Source organism: Muscardinus avellanarius (genome assembly GCF_963383645.1).
Source record: "Muscardinus avellanarius genome assembly, chromosome: 4".
NCBI lineage: Eukaryota > Metazoa > Chordata > Mammalia > Rodentia > Gliridae > Muscardinus > Muscardinus avellanarius.
In genome coordinates, this window is record NC_137789.1 from 99,885,182 (window position 1) to 99,905,164 (window position 19,983).

At 34.7% G+C, this 19,983-nt stretch overlaps 1 protein-coding gene across 4 annotated transcripts in view; it reads left to right on the forward strand.

Moving 5' to 3' along the window:
- The window catches only part of CCSER2 (coiled-coil serine rich protein 2), a gene marked incomplete at both ends in the record, with an annotated part of 108,259 nt that extends 88,568 nt beyond the window's left edge, over nt 1–19,691 (forward strand). Inside the window, 3 exons of one of the 4 annotated variants that reach the window (XM_080695267.1) lie at nt 4,782–4,911; nt 11,979–12,018; nt 18,873–18,936. In XM_080695267.1, the coding sequence (XP_080551393.1) occupies nt 4,782–4,911; nt 11,979–12,018; nt 18,873–18,936 (234 nt within the window). Of the gene's footprint in view, nt 1–4,781; nt 4,912–11,978; nt 12,019–18,872 lie in introns of all 4 variants that reach the window. The other 3 variants (XM_080695269.1, XM_080695268.1, XM_080695266.1) reach the window with 3 other exon arrangements.
- Between the last annotated feature and the right edge of the window lie 292 nt (nt 19,692–19,983).

The following is a 19,983-nucleotide window of genomic DNA, read 5'->3' on the forward strand; positions in this document are numbered from 1 at the left end:
TTTTTTTTTTTTTTTTTTTTTTTGGTGGTGGTACTGGGGTTCCTAGACAACCTTCTACCTCCAGGCTATACTCCTAGACCTATTTTATATTGTTTTTATTTGTTAACAGGGTCTCTTAAGCCAGCGAGGCTGGCTTCAAACCTGTGCAATCCTCCTGTTTCTGCCTCCCAAGCACGGGGATTACAAGCGTGTACCACCATGCCTGGCAAGCTTCTGATTTTTTATGATTGCTTTTTTTGTTTGTGTGGTAGTGGGGTTCCTGGAAACCCTTTAAAAAAAGTGGTAATAATGGACATCTTTGTCTTGTTTCTCAGGTGGAATTCTCAGTTTTTCTCCATTTAATATGATGGCTGAGGGCTTATTATAGATTGCCTTTATTTTGTTGATTTATGTTCCTTTTATTCCAGTTCTTGGCCGTGCTTTTAGCATAAATGGATTTTGGATTTTGTCAAGTGCTTTTCAGTATCTATTGAATTGATCATGTGATTTTTTTTCCCTAGAAAATTTCTCTTTAGTGTCTTACACCCAGTGGGTTTGGTTCCTTTGAAAGTTACAATAGGACTACGGATGTAGCTCAGTGGCATAGCTCTCCTAGCATGTGCAGGATCCTCAGGACTGAAAAATAAATAACATTAATATTTCTAAAATAATACAATTTTTTTTACCCAATCTCCAAATTTCTAAACAAATAAGAGCTCCTCATAATTCAAAGCAGTGGAATGTCAGTGTCCTTCAGTCAAAGCCTTCTTTGAACACACCTTTGTGTGTGTGTGTGTGCTTATTACAAAACTATGGGATATGTACACCACACCCTGTTGAACACATCTGTTAATCATTAGTGTAGCACTTTTTTGCAGTCTTGCTTTCTTTTGATTTTTCACATGTTATATTTTTGTCTTTTTAAAAATACCTATGTTATTACATATAAAATAAATTTATAGTCCACATACAATTGAGTTATGATTTACTGTCAGTCTGTCTTTTAATTACTATAATTTGACCTTTATATTTAAAGTAATTATTGTATTAGGGTTTACATCTGCCATTTTTCTTTCTTGTTTTCTTTTGTCTTTTTTATTTTTTATTTTTTTGCTTTTTCTTGCTTTTTGTGTTTTACTTTTATCTTTTCCCCCCAAAAAAATTCCATTTTAATTTATATATAGTTTTATGAGTATACCTCTGGATCTTACAGTTGTTGTGTGTATATATGTAGTACATATATGTAATATATATATATATGGATATATAGTCTATTAATTATAGAACCTTATTTATTTTGAAATTCCTTCCCCTTAACCTTTTATAAGAGTCTTAAATATTTTTATTTACATTTTAAGAACTACATAAGATAGTGAAACAGCCAGGCAAAGACTGAAGACACAGTTGGAATGGCTTGATAGAAGGGTTAGGAACACATGTCCAAGTCATCTGTATAGCTGGGCTACCCTTTCCTGGACTTTTGGCTAAAGGGTATAGATCTTTTGTTTGTTTGTGTTTATTGGCATTTCTGGGTGCTAGTTTCTTCATCACCCAGCTTAAGATGTATTAAACAAGAAAAAAAAAAAAAAAACATGGGAATTCCTTACTATGGTTTTCTTCAAGTCCCAAGGTCCCTAGCTAGACTGGCTTTTCTCTCTACCTTTCAGACTTTTTTGTTTTATATATGCTCTTCATATTTAATATTTTTGTTTTATATATACTCTTTTTGTTTTATATAAACTCTAAAAATAACATTACTTAGTAGCAGGAAAAGGAAGAGGCCTGACTATTCCATCTTATTCTGGACCTGGAATTTCTTTTTCTATGAAATGCTGATATGTTGTTTCTATTCCATATAAATCACTTGATTTATATGGAATAGAAACAACAATTGATGCCTAGAAAAGTGAAAAAAGCTATTATTCTCAGGGTATTTAGTAAAAGAATTTTAGAAAAATAAACAAATCAAAGTTTAAAAAGGGGAAGAAAGCCGGGCATGGTGGCGCACGCTTGTAATCCCCACGCTTGGGAGGCAGAGACAGGAGGACTGCACAGGTTTGAAGCCAGCCTTGCTGGCTTAAGAGACCCTGTTTCCAAATAAAATATAAAATAGGTCTGGGAGTGTAGCCCGGAGGTAGAAGGTTTCCATCCCTAGTACCACCAAAAAATACAAATAAAAAATAAAAAAATAATAATAAAAAATAAAAAAGGGGAAGAAAGAATTCTTAAAACAGGAATTTTTAGAGCTATGAATGTTTATAAAAATAAGTATAATCATATATTAAGTGAGAGTAAAACTTTTTTAGGAAATACATTTGAAATATGCTAGTGAGACTGAATAGGATTTTGACAGATGGCTAGAGAAGTGGAGAGAGAAATTTTAAGGGGCAGAAGTAAAATGAATAGCTTTCTTTGCCTTTATAGATATAAGCCCAGGTGTTAAATAATTGTCTAGTCAGCTAAGAGATGGTGCTCCTTGGCAGTGGCTGGCAGAGGTACTCAGTTATTTCACAAAACTGTCTCTTTTCCTCTCCTGCTCAGGCCTGTTCCACTGCCTGTGATTTGTTGGGAAATAAACGTGGTATTGTTTTTGTTTTTTAGGTTTCTTTTTTTTTTTTTTGGTGGTACTGGGGTTCCTGGAAGCCCTTCTACCTCGGGGCTACACTCCCAGACCCATTTTTACATTTTTACTTGGAAACAGGGTCTCCTAAGCCAGCGCACGCGGCTGGCTTCGAACCTGCGCGATCCTCCTGTCTCCGCCTCCCAAGCGCGGGGATTACAAGCGTGCGCCACCACGCCCGGCTGTTTTTTAGGTTTCTTAGGTGCTTATAATATGTGACCAGGACAGACCGATGCTCTTTCTCTAGATAAACTTAAAAATGTTTAATTCAGTTTAAACCAATAGTTCCCTATATGCCGAGGAAGAATAAATTAGAGAAGATTGAACATTTAATGCCTTTTAAAACTCCTGCCAGTTTTTAAATACTTTGACAAATACTTAAGTTATGTCATGAATTAATGATTTAGCAGGAGAGCCAATTTAATATAAAATTGGTTGTTTTAAATGTCATATCAATAGAGTTATAAAATTAAAGACAACAGTGACTCTAGAATAAGGATAGGGACAGATAATTTGAGTAACTAAATCATAAGAACTGTGAGAGGGTTCATAAGGATGAATCACGCTGAATTAAACATGACAAATATGGAAACTGAGGCTCAGAGATTAGTGACTTTCAAAGTTATAGGGCTGTGAAAGATCCAAGGAAAAACAGGTCCAGGAGTCCAGGTTGCTGCTATTTCCACAAACCTGCTGAGGGAACTTGTTTGATGAAGAAATCTATGATCACTCTTAGCATATCTTAAAGTCTTCCTCCAGAAGATTCTTTATCCAGTGCAGTGGGTGGGTCCTGGTTAAATACACAGGGACTTTTTGTGTGTGTGAAATCTTTAAACCAAAATTTCTGGAACATCAAAATAGAGTTGTAGCAGCTAATATCTATGAAGAGGAAAAAAGGTCACTCCTCTATTAAATATTTTCTATGCTGTTTTGGCAAAATTCCATGACTAAATTAGTTAAGAAAATATAAAACTTTAAAAAGACAGGTATGTATTTTCTAAAATATTCAAAAGGCAATTAATTCTGTTTCCCTTCTTTATAGCTCTATTTCCCCCTCATCATCTTTAACTGAGCAATGTAGGCTTACTTCTAAATTTAAAGAAATATGATTGTACCTCACTAAGCCAAGAAGTATTGATACAGAGGTGGGGAAATTTTTAATGTGGAACAGTATTCATGATATCTGTAAACATCAATAGCCTATATTAATAATTTTCTAATAGTGTTATTTATGGTAAGATTAATTGGCTTGAAAATTATACATTCTTTCTTTTGCCAATTTAACTGGGTGTGATGATGACAATTTATATGCTTGTTTTTCTTGACTATAAGAGTGTATAGTTTTATTTGTGGACATCTTTTGATTAAAAGGAGACTGGATATAGCAGATATGAGACCCAAACTGGTGACATTTGTGACATTTCATGGTTACTTTATTTCTTAAAGGCTTATTTTTGTTTGGAAGATAAGGAAATTTAAGTAAATGACATTCCATATGTAGTCTAATACTGATAATCAATTATTAAAATAGCTAAATCTGAGAAAGCTATAAGTTACGCAAATTAAAAAGAATGTGTGAATAACCTGTGGCCTGGACACCATGTTTTTTTTTTTTTTTCTTTCTTTTAATAAAGGACTTGGGTTACAACATCTTAAGTCTTTTGAGTGCTATGTTGGTTCTGCTAACTTCAACTAATATTCTTATTTTACTTCTAATCCTCTCAAAGCCTGTGACCTAAAAATTTTTTAAATATTTATGTGGTAACTTTTGATTGTCTGATGCATAAATCAATGTATTTTCTGTGTGTTTAATACCTAAAGTCTGCGTTGCCTTCAAACTTCCTTCCTTCTCAGCAAAAAACTAGAATTCATACCTTTAAAGAGATACATGATAATGAATGTTCGGTTAATGTATTACATACCAAAGAGATGATTACTTCTTGTACGTTAACTACAAATATTAGAGGAAACAATTTTTTTCTTAAAATTATTTGACAAAAATTAGGTTTGGATTATGATGTATTTTTAGTAATTTGAGCTGCCTGTATTTTAAAAAGTGAAATCTGTCTTTTCATTAACTGTTGTTTTGTGTTATTTACAAAACAAAAAGTATGACTTTGGTTTCTCTATTTTTGGTTCCTTTTTTTATTATACCTCCCACCCCATCTCTCTCTCTGCACAGGGTGGGTATTCTCCCTCCTTCTCTTCTTGGCAGGGCTCCTTCCAGGGGATCCCACGGACTGTTCCACCGCACCGCAGACAGAGTGAGTCTGTGTCTCTCACTCCTATCCTGCTCTGGCTTCCCCTTCATGGTATTTTCCTTCTGCATGACCTTTCTTCCCCAGTACCCCTTTTCCCATCCCAGTGATCAGCAGGCATGTGCTAAATCAGCACGCCCTGTGGTCTCCTCTCTTAACAGTTGTTTTGACTGCATGTAAACAGACCTGTACTTTTGGCCTTATGAAAGCTGTCGGAGGTTAATTTCATTCTAATACTGTTTAAACCTGTTGCCAGTGACCCGCATCTGTCTTAAAATACAGTTTCTTCTTTCAGACACTTGAGATATGCAAATTAAATTGATTTTTATCTAGTTATTTTTCAAAATGATATTTAATAAATAGGTATTATGACACTATCCATAATAATTGTGATGGGCAGATGCATAATGTTGAGGGAGCAGGTTTACTAGACCATTGCACATTTCTTCAAATGTTTCCTAATCAACGGTTATGTTTCACTGTCTAAAAGAGTTTTTCAATTGTTTTCTCAAGGTTAATTTTAAGAACTAATATGTCTGTAATTTATCAGCTGCTTTACAGAGCAGAGGAAATGGCTTTTGAATATGCATGGTGTTTACTAACATTTCTAATGATTTTGTAATTGTTTGACCTTAAGTTTTTAAATTTTTAAATCTACTTTCCAAAACAGTATATTAATTATATTATATTATATACTTGGTATACCTGGTAAGTTGGTTATATTTTATCTTTTTTGAAAAGTCACCCCCAAAAGCTAATATTAATGAAAAATATGTAAGTATAGTCAATCAGAGTCACTTTAAAGCCTTCTCCATGAATTTGTCCTGATTTATGATTCATATCAATCTTTTCATTAATTGGCTTTATCTTAATGTATCAAACGTTCAAAAGGGAAAATTGAAGTACTTAGGATTGTGATTTATCAAGGCAATTTTTTTTTTTTTTTTTTTGGTGGTACTGGGGTTCCTGGAAGCCCTTTTACCTCTGGGCTACACTCCTAGACCTATTTTTACATTTTTATTTGGAAACAGGGTCTCCTAAGCCAGCGTGATCCTCCTGTCTCTGCTTCCCAAGTGCGGGGATTACAAGCTGGCGCCACCATGCCGGGCTCAGGGCAAATTTTTATTAGTCAAATTATTATGTGTCAACATGAATTCCATCTTTTTTACTTCTCTTTTCCTTTTGCACTTTAGTAGAGCATTATAACAATTTATATGGTAGCAAGTTTATTTAGTGAAAGCAACGAGAACAGAAATAATCTCTCATTACTTTTATAAACTCTCCTTAAGCTTCTGTCTTCAAATAACTTATATCCTTTCTCCTCCACTTAAAGAATCCTAGCACATAAAGAATCTTAGTAAATTCTTAGTGAATTAATCTGATATTTCAAAGAACTGTTACAGAAAATGATAATATACTGTTAGTCTGATAGCCAGTAATCTGCATGGTTTGACAGATTTAACTCGGAATTACCCATCTACTTTTGTACTTACTGAAGCCTGTCTTTTTTCTCTACTCAGAGCCCCCACCCACACCCTCTTTCTTCCCCCTCAGCTAGCTGGAAAATGGAATTGGAAGTTCAGGGTTAAATACTCTGTATTTTACATAAAGTTTTAGATTTGCTTTTTCCCCTTCTTGTTGTACTAGGGATTGAATACAGAGGCATTATACCTTTGAACTACAGCCTCAGTCCTATTTTATTTTTTATTTTGAAACAAGGTCTTACTATGTTGCAGAGGGCTTCACTAAGTTTCTGAGGCTGGCAATGAACCTGTAGTTCTTCTGTCTTAGCCTCCCAAATACTGGGATTACAGGTGTGTGCCACCACATCTGATTAGATTTTCTTTGTAAACATGTTTCTCAAAAACACCCATATTGCTAGTTTCTTGACTTGTATAGTTTTAGGATTTTCTTGTCCCTTCCATGAGTTACTGGCCCTCAGATATTTTCAAGTGCTTTTTCTCCTTTCCCTCTTTTTTTTTTTTTTTTTTTTTGGTGCTACTGGGGTTCCTGGAAACCCTTCTACCTCAGGGCCACACTCTCAGACACCTATTTTTTATATTTTTATTTGGAAACAGGGTCTCTTCAGCCAGTGAGGCTGGCTTCGAACCAGCACAATCCTGTCTCCGCCTCCCAAACTGGGGATTATAAGCATGAGCCAACACACCAGTCCTGCATTTTCTTTTTGAACTATGAGCAGCACTCCTGTAATGCTATGTTTATGATCTGTCTTTTGACTTTCTAGATCCAACCTCTTTCTCTGCATTTTCAGGCTAGCAAAAAGAAAGTTTTAGTTCTGTAGAGTTTAAATGAATGTGTTAGCCACCTGGGGAAAAACACACACACACACACACACACACACACACACACACACACACACGCATGCACACGCGCGCGCGCGCGCACACACACACACACACACACACACACACACACAGAGTTTTTTCCTTAGAAAGTTTTCGTGGTCTACAAAGTTAAGAAAACTGACCCTGGGATTTGATTGTTGGCATTTGTAAGACCCTATTTGTGGAAGTAGTAACCAGAGGACTTGTTTTTACCCTTTTTGGTAGTACTTACTGAGCTTGAGAGATTCCTTTCAAACTATTACATTTTTAAGGACTCAGCCCCAAAACAGCTGATGCAGTATACTGACAAAGTTGTCTTATTCTTTTTAATGATAAAACATAGAGAAGAATGGTATGAAATTATAGGTAAATCCAGTCATTTTCCAGTGGGTTTTGGTATAAGATCTCACCTTTTCCTACATGAAACTTATAATCAGGGAGATATTTGTGTTCAAATTTATTCAGTGTGTAATTACCTGTGTTCATTTTTGGAAAAGTAAATTGTATATGTAATCAAAGACAGAGTGGAGGGCTTCTCATTATAATCTGTTTGATTAGAAAGTGCCTACTGATGCCCTCTGAACACTGGTTTGAGTGCACTGTGTTGTTCTTCCCAATACAGAAGCCAGGTGGGCTCAACTTTGTCTCCACTAAGGGTAATGTAATATGTTTTGGTTTTTAAGTTATAGGACCTTTTAGTTTGAAAAGATAGCCTTTCTAAATATGCAGAGATTGAAATAATGTTTATATGGAATAGTTAATGCTGGTCACTTTAGAACTCTACGTTGGCCAAAAATGTTCATGCTCAATTTAAGAATAACTAGGAAAATGTTTCGAAATAAAGGAAAGTTCCTAGTTTTAAGAACTTTGGTTTTTTTTTTCTCTGAAAAATTCGACAATTATTTCTTTTCCTGAGTTTCTATTATCCTTTTTTAATATATATACACACACACATACATACATACATACATACATATCGTGTGTGTGTGTGTGTGTGTGTGTGTGTGTGTGTGTGTGGTACTGGGGATGTAACCCAGGGGCCTTCTACCTCCGGACTACACTCCCAGACCTATTTGATATTTTGTTTGAAAACAGGGTCTAAGTTGCTGAGAGCCTCATTAAGTAGCTGAGGCTGGCTTCGAACCTACATGATCTTCCTGTCTCAGCCCCCAAGTACTGGGATTACAAGTGTGCAACCACATCTGGCTTCTATTATCTTTTTCATGATACTTATCTTCTCATTTTAGATTAATTTTTTTAGGTTAGCAAAAAATAATTTACATTTGACTTAGATTATTCCAGCTATCAGCAGGGACTTTGGCTTTTGTTCATATTAGCTGGCATTGGTATAGTTTTCTACTTTAATTTCCATCTGTATAAAATTTAGAATGATACATAACCAACCTCTTAGTAGGAAAATTTAAGAAAAATAATTGCTTTTGGAAGATCTTGCCAAAGCATATATGTATAAGAATGCTGGAATACTTGATGTTTCAAAAAGCATATTTTAATAATACCTATTTCTTACTGTGCCTAATGAGGCTTAGATGGGAAGGGGTAAAATGATTTTAATTTTCCCCCAATAACATAAATTCCTCTACATATGTCTTAATAGTCTGGCAATTTTTTAATGTAAAATTGTCTGGTTTCTAAATTTATATTGTAGTAATAATTGTATTCACCAGAATTACATTAAGAATCAGATTAATATTTACTTATATCCTCCTCCTCTTGTAACATCGCGGAGATATTCCACAAACCATTTGACAAGTGACTATAAGTTCATTTTTTATCACAACCTACTATGTAATTATTGAATGAAAGTATATATTTATAACCCAAATGCACATATGCATGTTAGATTCAGATAAAAGATTAATGAAACAATATTTTCTCTTAGGGCATATGATATTCCCATATTCTTTCTCTTTTTTATTTAATCTTTTAAAAAAGTTGCCAGCAGCTTGCAGATAGAAAAGCACTGGCCTGTTTTTGCCCATATAAATCTGAGTATCTAAGATTTAATCTAAGAATTTTAAATATGGGAGCAAAGAAACTTAGATAACTTAATATACATAGATTATATACATTACAGTAAAACATTTTTCTTCCCTGAAATATCTTTAAGTTGTTCCTCTTAAGGATTAAACTTATCCCTGGAAACAATTTTTTGTTGTTGGCAAATAGAGTGTCTCAAAAAGCCAGTAATCCCTATGTAAGAACTAGTTGTTCCTTGGTTCAACCAAATGATGATCTTCTTGAATTCTTACTTGCTATTGGTTTGCTTGTCCTCAACTACACTTTAGCAGTTTCTTAGCTTTATGTTTGTTCTTTCAGTCCTTTTGGCTGGAGAATTGTCCTCTCAGAATTTATACTCTCTGACTAATATTTCTAAGAACTACTTGCAAATTTCATTTTCATCAATTATAAAAAACTTTTAGATATCAAAAAATGTAACCACATAATAAGTGTAAAGACAAATATTAATTGAATAATTTTAGTGGCTTTAGTGTCTTATGTACATTTCTAAGCATTTTATTCAAATTATTATTTGATCCTCAGAGTCAAAGCTATTATTTTATAAGGAAAATGTAAATAAATGAAAATGATGCAGTAGTTTGTTTAGGATAAGTGAACAAACCAGAATTAAATTTCGTTCTATGTCCAGAGCTTGAATGTTATATATTTATTATAGATACTGTGACCCTTTCTTTGAATTTTATATTTTCCCTGTTTAGAATATGATATAGCGGCTCATTTTGGAGGAATTAAAAGAACAGACACATGATTTATTTCTTGTCTTTTTTATTTTATGCTGTTGGAATCTTATGATTTTCAGTTTTTTTGCCTGGCTTTTTTCACACACTATAATATCTAGACATTTTTTGCACCATAAGTATTTTTTGAAACCAATTTCATGGCTGGATGGATGATAATGCATAGTCATGTGGTTAAATTTTAACTTAATCTTTTCCTATTGTTCAACATTGATGTTGTTTCTAGTTACAGATATAATATTGCGATGCAATTTATCCTTGGTATAAATCAGTGCCAACATCTTTTCTTAGGTAGATTTCTTGATCAAAGGGTATACAGTTTCTAGGGACACTTGATGCCTGCTATTTAGTTGTCAAGCGTGGTTGTAAGGTATATATTTACATGGCTCAATCTGATTGACTCCAATGTGACTATAATCAAATGTGTATGTAAGGGTAGCATCAGCTATAGTGCTATAATAAGAAATTAGCCCTGAGAGTGACTTTTCATAAAAATAAAATATTTTAAATGAAATGGAAACAAAGATAAATTGGTAGTGACTGCACTGATTGTTTTACAGTAGCCGTTTTTTAAAGCATGGTTAACATAAGATGAGATACTATATATACTTTTGCAGCTAATTTAAAAAATGCTATCTAATATAGCCATTGATTAATTGACTAGAAATATGTACTTAACTCATGGTCTAGTAGGCCTTTCCATAAACCTAGGCATGAATTTGTTTCTCTCAATACCTGCAATTATGAGAGACACAGCAATTTTTTCTATACAAAGCTTTTTTAAAAAATACACTTTTATTGGTGCATTGTAATCACACATCATAGTGAAGTTCAGAGTGATAAAGACATATATGCACACAGCACTGTGTACTGTGTATATAAAGCTTTTTACAATAATCTGCTACATGGATTGTGGGATTGTTTCTTTAGCCACATTGTTTCTTGTTGCTGTACCATAGTGCTTGCAGTATCCTACTCTGGCTAAATATACCATGCTTATTGGTTACACCAATAGAATTGTACTATTATAATATTTAGTGTTTTTTTTTTCCTTCCAGAACTGGTCTGCATCTGATAGATGCTGATGGATTTTGTATCTTTAAGATACAGACCCATGAAATTAATTGTGTTACACTGACTGTGCTTTTGTAGTATATACTGTGTCACTCTTAATCACTGTGATAATTTTTAAAAGCTGTTAACCAGTCCTCAACTTTTAGAAAAGCCACTGAACTTCTTATTTTTGAACTTATTCATAAATAATTTATATTTATCAGTCATATATTCTCTGTATGTTTTCTGAGACCTAGAGGTGTACCATTCTGAGACCTAGAGGAATGTCTTTTTCTCCCAAAAAACATTGGAAGTTATAATTGGCTTTAGGTGATCTCTAGAGCAAAAGTCTTTGGATTTGGAGACCTGGTTAAATATTTTGTCTCCATAATGATTTGTGAAGTCTCACACACAGTTTATAACTTCATATATAGGTTAAGGTCAGACTGCACCTTTAGTGGTCTTGAGTGCAACAGCAATAATAAAAGTAAACTATGAAATACTAAATTTTATTTAGTACTATAATATGCAAAAAGTTTAAAGATTATTTTATAATAATTTCTACTTTATTCCTAATGGATTACATGAAGCCAAGCCCTTTTAGGTTTTTGGAGTATGAACATTAACATACCAAAATTATATTCAATATTTTGTTTGGTAAGATTTAAGAGATTCCTTTAAGTGTGAAAACATATACATGTACCTTTTTATGCACATGGATATTTGTACTAACTTGCAAATTACCTAGCAAGAAAGTATAAATCTATTAAAACATTTTCATCATATACAAATATATTAAGTAAAATAATTCACAGTGCCTAGAAAAACAAAACAATAACAATGTGGCTGCTACCCAGTCGTGGCAATCCTTAGTGTTGTGTGTGGTCTCTGATGCTGCTGTCCTGTCTTTTTCTTGTCTCTGCTCTCCCATTGTGCCATTGGCAAGGAGTTGAGAAGTTAGTCCATTACTTCTCTGACAAAGCGTGGTACAGTACAATTTCAGATTTTTCCCTCCCACCTTCCTTGTAATCACTTTTTGTTTTTGTCTCTTTTCTTCCAGTTTGCATGATGCATGTCAGAACCTGCATGAGATTATAGGCATGTTACAGATGGTTTCATTTCCTTCTCCCTTTCAACCTTTGAAGTGTATTTAGTGATAACAATAAACTTATATGTACACAGAAAATGATTTGGGAAAATTTCTATGTGTTATGCAGTAGCATTTTTATACTTTAGAACATCTCCTGCTTTCTACTTTGCATGCTGTGGCATATTATTACTCAATAAGGATATATGTATATATCCTTATTGATATATATGGCACTGGGGATGGAACCCAGGGGCATTCTACCTCTGAGCTATACCTCCAGCCCTATTTTTTATTTTTTACTTTGAAACAAGGTCTCACTAAGTTGCAGAAGGCCTCATTAAATAGCTGAGGCTGTCTGTAAACCATGATTCCTCTTTCTCAACCTCCCAAGTATTGGAATTACAATTGTGTGCCACCATACCTGGCAGTTCTTGATATTTTTAGTGGCTTTTTTTTTTCTTTAATAATGACCCCAGAACAAGAATGCTTTTAAAAACCAGGCATGAGCTCTTTTCCTAAGCTAATGCTAGAGATCTTTGAGGTGACACATAGTCAAGGTCAAGAGGTTTTCTCAGGGAGAGTGCTAATTTTCCTTTTCTCAGTATTTTCCAGTGGGTCACCGTGGAACTACCTCTTTAGAAGAATTGCTCCCCAGTGTGGCTTGAATTTGGATCTGAGCTTATCTATGTAGGCAAGATCAGCTAAGAAGGAGATAGGGTATTGTCTAGGAAAGCTAGTAACCTGAATGGTGAAAGTGAATATGTCTTTAAATATACGAAACTAGTTTTTAAATTAGTTTTAAAATATACTAAAACTTAAAATAGTATCTGACTGTATTGCATATTTTGAAAGTCCATGAACTCATCATCAGAATTACCCAAATAACTAATGAAGTTTTAATAATACATTTTAAATTCTCTGATGGCTACTAAGGTATGTGAAATTTGGACATGTTACTTCTTTAAATGTCTCTTTACTCATTTTAAAAAGAAGAAGACAATACCTTCCATCTACAGCCTCATAAGAATTAGAGACCATGCATGTAGACTTAAGAGTTTGGTTCTCTATCCTTGGAAAGAAGGGAACCCTACTCTCTTAGAGTCCAGAGTGTAACATTTCTCAAGTATATGTCATATGCCAGGATTATGTTAAACATTTTTTGGATGTTGTTGTTTACAACAATTCTATGATGTATAGCTACTGACATTATCCTCATTTTATAAATTATAAAATTCCATTTTGAGGCAGTGAGAACCATATGACAGTTCTCTCCAGACTCTCAAGTGTCTTGCATGTTCTAGTGCCAGTCCTTATCTCTTGTCCATGTGTCAGATATACTTGCTGTTGTTATTAAGAAATTTATGGACATGATTGAATTATGTGTTGAAAACATAGAAACCTCATATTTTGTAAGCTACTTTATAAACTAGTTTATAATTATTTCTTAAAGAACTTGTTTTCTTTCAAGACTCAGTTCATTAAGAGCCATACTTGAATTATTCATTCTTAAACCTCTTTGTAATCATAGGTGACATTGAACACTTAGTATACGCTAAATGGTCCTATTCTCTTTTACATGCATAGTCTTATTTATTTATTTATTTATTTATTTATTTATTTATTTATTTATTTATTTTGTCTGTGTGGTACTGGGGTTCCTGGAAGCCCTTCTACCTCTGGGCTGCACTCCCAGACCTATTTTTATTTTTGGAAACAGGGTCTCTTAAGCCAGCGTGGCTGGGTTCAAACCTGCGCGATCCTCCTGTCTCCGCCTCCCAAGCACGGGGATTACAAGCATGCGCCACCACTCCCGGCCATAGTCGTTATTTATTAGAAGTAGAAATGGAAAATAGCTGAATGCTTATTGAGATAAGTTTTTCTAACCTTAATTCAGAAATGCTTGGTCTTCCAGTAAAAACACTTGATGATTAAGCTTGTAAGTCATTATGAGATATTTGTATTCAGGTTAACAATTAATCCTTACTGCTATCCTTCTGCACATGACTTAAGTTAATCCCAAATTTATTAGAGAAAACATTTTTCTTATTGCCAGGTTTCTTTTCCATCAGGGCTTATTTATTTGGTGGTACTGGGCATTGTACTGAGGGGATTTCTACCTCAAAGCTGAATCCCCAGCCATTTTTAGTTTTTGTTTTGAAACAGAGTCTTGCTAAGTTGCTGAGAGTCTCACTAAGTTGCTTAAGTTAGTAATGAATCTGCAGTCCTCCTGTCTCAGCCTCCCAAGTACTGGGATTACAGGCATGCATCACCACACATAGCTCCATTATTGTTTAAAAAAATGGTTTTTATTTAATCATTAATGCTCCATCACTGACCTAGTAGTTTCAAGTTTCACTTTGATAATTTATGACTAAAAGAAACAGTTATTTAATATACCACTAATATTTACTTAATCACTTATTTTTCTATTAAGTGTTTAATGCTATTTGCTAACTACTAAGAAAACCAATTTTAACAAAAAATAAAGCATGTAAAAAGTGCATAAAGAGTTCATAGTCTCTGGTTATCTTTGTAATTGTCCAAAATAGTTAAAGATCATTGATGATGCTAATTTACCTTTTTGCAATAACCCAGTTGTGCCTACTGCTAGGGCACTTGACCTTTGCACATGTAGCCATTTAATCTGAAAATTCTCAGAATTGACGTTTATGTACCTAACTGAAGTAAGACTTGAAGTTGGTGAATTCAGTTAGAGAACTCTGCCCTTTAATCTGCTAACCAACCCTTTTACAAGTTGCAAACATGGAATACTTAAAGTTTCACTCATTTGTGATTGCAGGGACGTTCCCAAAGTCACCCCAGTGGTGTACTGGGATGCCTTCTCTCTGACTGAGATGTTGAGGCCCTGAAATAAACAGACTGGTGGGCAGCTTACCCAGAGACCTTCCCCATATACAAGGCAGCATCTCATTTTGACTAACCCACTCTCAAATGTCTTTCAGTGATCTTCAGTTTTTCTGCCAATTTCCTGATTTTAGACATTCCTTGAAATGTATCACTTGGGCTACTGCCAATAACTTACTTCTGTTGTTCTACTTAAATCTCCTCCCCTCCAGGTATATTTCTCAGTACTGATTCCACCAGAGTGATCATCCTGAAGTACACATTGAATCTTAGGGTTTCTACTTAACATTCACTAGTATCTCCTATCACATGCAAGCAGCACAAAATCAGAACTGCCTAGCCTGACCGGAGTTGCCTTCAGGAGCTGTCCTTGCTCATATTTTTCTCACCACTGGTCACACCATACTCAGTCTGACAGCTTGAAATGACTAGGACATGCCTTGTTCCCTCCTCCTCCTCTTCCTCCTTCTCCTGCTACACAGACTATTCTTCACATGTGCACTTGACAAGCTTTTACTCACACTTTAAAAAATTACTGCAAATTGTTTATAATTTTTGGATACCGTTTATGTCCTTTCCAATCAGAATTGTGTTTTGTTTTTGTTTCCATATGTAATGCTTGAGACAGGCCTCATCAGTTGTTGACCTGTTTCCCTTGGGAGGTCCATCAAACATAGAAATGGAGTCATGTTCAGCCCCAGATTTCCTCACACCTAATACAGTAGTATATGGTATACAGTAGGCATTTTAGTAAATAGTAAAAGTAAGTAGTCTTTGATATATCTTCCTATTTGTCGTATAATCTTTGAGGATATGAGATCTTTACCTTTATACTTATTTTAAAGATATGGAAGGGCATGTTTGATAGCCATAGAAGCAGAAGTGGATGTGGGCAAAATGAATTGGTAATGTTTTGCCTTTATAAAATTTGGGGAAATTATAAGCAACACACCCTCAGAACACATTTCTCTGTTGACTCTTACAGGTTAGGGATAGCTTGCTGCTCACTTTACCAGCAGGTAATGTATGGCAGTCCAGTTCCTTTGGATAACTATTTTTCCATGTAGTCTTCCTCATATCAGGAGCAAGTCATCTCTGGGATCCTCATGTTGTAGGCATTTCTTATTGAAAGGGACTTTATTTGCTTCACAGTAGTGAAATTGATTTCCCAAACTATCATTTTCAAATAAATAATAAAACAGGACATTTATTTGTATATAGGGAAATTATATCATGACTAAAATTAATTTTTAATAAAAACATTAAATGCTCCATAATATATGTAGACACCACTTATGTAATGCAATTAGATGATAATTGAGGCTTTTTATTTGTATAACTTCAATCTTTTTTCAGGTTTAAGACTTAATGTTTTATTATTATTAAAATCCTGTTCAGCCAGGCGTGGTGGTTCACACTTGTAATCCCAGCACTGGGGAGGCTAAGACAGGAGGATCGAGGTTCGCAGCCAGCCTCAGCTACTTAGGCTCTTTTCAACTCAGTGAGACACTGTTTCAAAATAAAAGAATAAAAAATAGGGATGGGGGTGTAACTTGGAGGTAGAATGTCTCTGGGTTCCATATCCAGTGCTGCAAAAAAAAAAAAATTCTGTTCATTTTCTAATTACTTAATTTTGAAATGGAGCTTTATTACATTTAGTACAAGGAACACATCTTTCTGACTCTGCTGTGTTTCCATTTATCTGAGAAGTAGTGGTCAGTTGGGTAAAGCGAGTAATCAGAATAGTGTAAATGGATAATTTATCTACGGGTCACAGTGAAATTTTTCTGATGCTTTGAGCTGATAGCATATGTGTTCATACTGGCAATAGACATAATAGTCATTTTTAAATTGCCCCTGATATTTTCAAAAGTGTTAAATTGCTTTAAGATTTTTAATTTGAGACAAGAATACTTTATCATTTGAGGTGAAATAAAACAAATTTACATGTAACCAAGCATTCAGTGATGCTTCTTTCTCCTCCCTGCACCCCCTGGTAGATTTTCAGTTCTTAATATAGTCCTGTTTCTCCACTAATATTTCTGATGTTTACGATCATTTTGAAATGCTCATTCCTCCCCCTACCCCCCTTAGGAAAATCTGTTGAATTAATTATGTGGTGATTTTAATACTATATTGAAGGACAGTTTGTCTCTGTGGTTATTGTGAAAATATCTTTAAAGTCTGGGACAGTTAGTTTTAGGCAACAACTGAGTTTGACTTGTTGATTTTTAAACATTCTGTGGTAAGATTTGATGTAACATATCTCAGTATACATTAAATTTCAGTAGTCATTGTCTTGACCCCCCCCCCTCTTAAATAACAAGTCAGCACTATGCCATCATGGCCAACGATCCCTCACTGAGTCATGAACCTGTCCTTGACTATTCACCCAGGGCAGCCATTGTCTAATACTACTCTAGGAGATGAAAGAAGACAAATGATGAAGTAAAATAGTTCTTCTAGAGAAATGAGACACACTGTGTAGATTTATTTGTAGATTAGCATAGAAAAAGTTATTTTATTGGTAAAAACTGGTTCTTGAAAGTTCACTTTTCAATGCCTTTTTCCAAACTCTGACATTTGAACCCACATTTATTTAATAGAAAATATGTGTGTGAAAGAGAACAATTGCACATTTGTAGCAAGCCACTTAAATTTCAGTATAGGCCCAGCAGGCCCTGACCCATATATTTTAACCATTTGGACCATTGAAAGATAACTTTAAGATTCTGTTTTTACTGGATGCTCAAAAGTAATGGAAATTGCCTGTTTCTTCAGACTTTCTTGTAAAATGTAACCACACAGCTATAGATAAGCACATGTTAAGCACACTGACCTTAAGAACGATGCTGCTGGGTGTGGTGGTGCACACTTGTAATCCCAGCATTTGGGAGGCTCACAGTTCGCGGATAGCCTCGGCTACTTAGTGTGGTCCTCTGCAACTTAGTGAGACCCTGTTTCAAAATAAATAAAATAAATAGGGCTGGAGATGTAGCTCGGAGGTAGAATGCGCTGGCCTTCTGTGTTTTAGTTCCAGTAATAGGCAACTTTCAGTTTTTTTTTTTTTAACTCTCAGCCATCTTTTAGAAGCTGTTGTTGATGTTTTTTTTTTGTGGTTTTGGGGATTGAACCCAGGGCCTTGTATATACTAGGCAAAGTGTTCTACCACTGAGCTATACCCAGAAGGCTGATCATTTTTAATTTTACTAGATGAATATTCACTTTTGGTTATGATAGGTAAGTTTTTCATGTGTCAGCCATAACCAATACAGAACAAATAAGCTTTGAAAACATTTTTAAACTGTTTTTAAACTTTTAAATAAGATTATTAAAGATAGGCTAGTGTTAGCTAAGTTTATTGACCTATTGTGTTTAAATAATTAGAATTTTACATAAACTGACATAAACTGACAATATACTCTTTGTATTAAACATTGTTTATCTGCTGGTAATTTTGATTCTTGGTAAAAGTAACATGACTTAAAAGAAAAAACCTTAAAATGGGTAATATTATGAAGGTCTCATTTACGTCTGAGTACTTTGTGTAGATTAAACCAAAGTGCTATAGATGTCATTCTCAAAGCCTTTCTTATAAATAAAATTGTAAATGTTTAATGAATCTATTAAGACAGTAACTTTAAATCAGTACTTTCAGGTTTTCTCCCATTTAATTTTATATTTTGTTTTGTGTTTACTGCTTGTGTCATTTTTTTGGTTGCGCTGTCATGTGTCTCATGAATTTGCTTGAATATTTTAACTCATTTTTTTATTTTAAAAATTGCATACTTTCCATATTAATGTATAAATGACAACACTAATTGGAACTTAACTTACATTATTTCTGAGATAAATTGTTGCTAATATTGTTATTAATTTTAACAGCCTCAAGTACTACAGCCTTCCAGCAGCCTTCCCAGACCCACAGATCACGCCCAGGGAAAACTAGTAAAACTACAACCTCTGGAGGCCCACAGTGAATGTGCAGCCCAGGGCATGCATCAGAGCAGTGCACATCCAGGTAGAAGCTTTACACCCAACTTGCAACAAGAAAACAACTGTGGTTTGGAAGACCGGCCTTTTTCATCAAGCCCACAGTTTACAATGGATGTCACTAAGAGTACACCTTCTGAAATGAACTTGAATGTGACCATGAATACTCAAGAGCCTTATCATTTGGCAAAGAATCAAATTAGTGACATGCAGTTTATACCTGCTTCTCTACAGACCGTTCCCCAGTCAAGTACAGTAGACCAGGTTAAGAGAGTTGGAAGAGATCAATCTCTACCAGTGGGCTACTCATCTCAGTCCAAGTCCTTGCAACAATTAAAGCCATCCCTCTTAAGTTCTTCAGCACCTCCTCCAGATTCTGAATCATCTTTAAGTAGGACTCCCACTTGTAAGAAGTCATCAATAATCACACCGTGTAATTCAGCAAAACTTAGGCCAACATCTAGTCAAACAAATCTTGCAAATAATCCAAATCTGAAATTGTCTAAGCTCCGTCCCCCATCCAGCTCTTTCAAACAAAAACAAATAAGCAACCCCCAACAAGAGTCTCAAAACTTCCAGGCCAAGACAAGCATCCCAAGGCCAGTAGCCCGACAAAAGGAAATCATGCAGAATCCGAATGGCAGTTTGCATTCTGGAGATTATTTGGCTTCGAATCGATATTCTCGTCTTCCTAAACCAAAGATACATTAAGTACATAGCCATCACCTGCCATTTTCTTTTAAAACAATCTGTTCTGTGATAGCTTTATGTGAAATTTGCTACCATGTTGGAGGTTCCATTGAAAGCCTGCAAATCTTAAAATTAAAATGTGGAAGCTTCTACTAGTTTGGCTCTTCCATTTTCTCTCCAGGTTGAAGTGTACCATTTGAGCATACTTGTCTCAGGTAAACACAAAAGTTTACTTTCTCATCTCAGAGGCCCAACAAAAGTGTCTAATCATGCTATCCATTCCTCTGCACATTAGAAAAATCATATTACATTC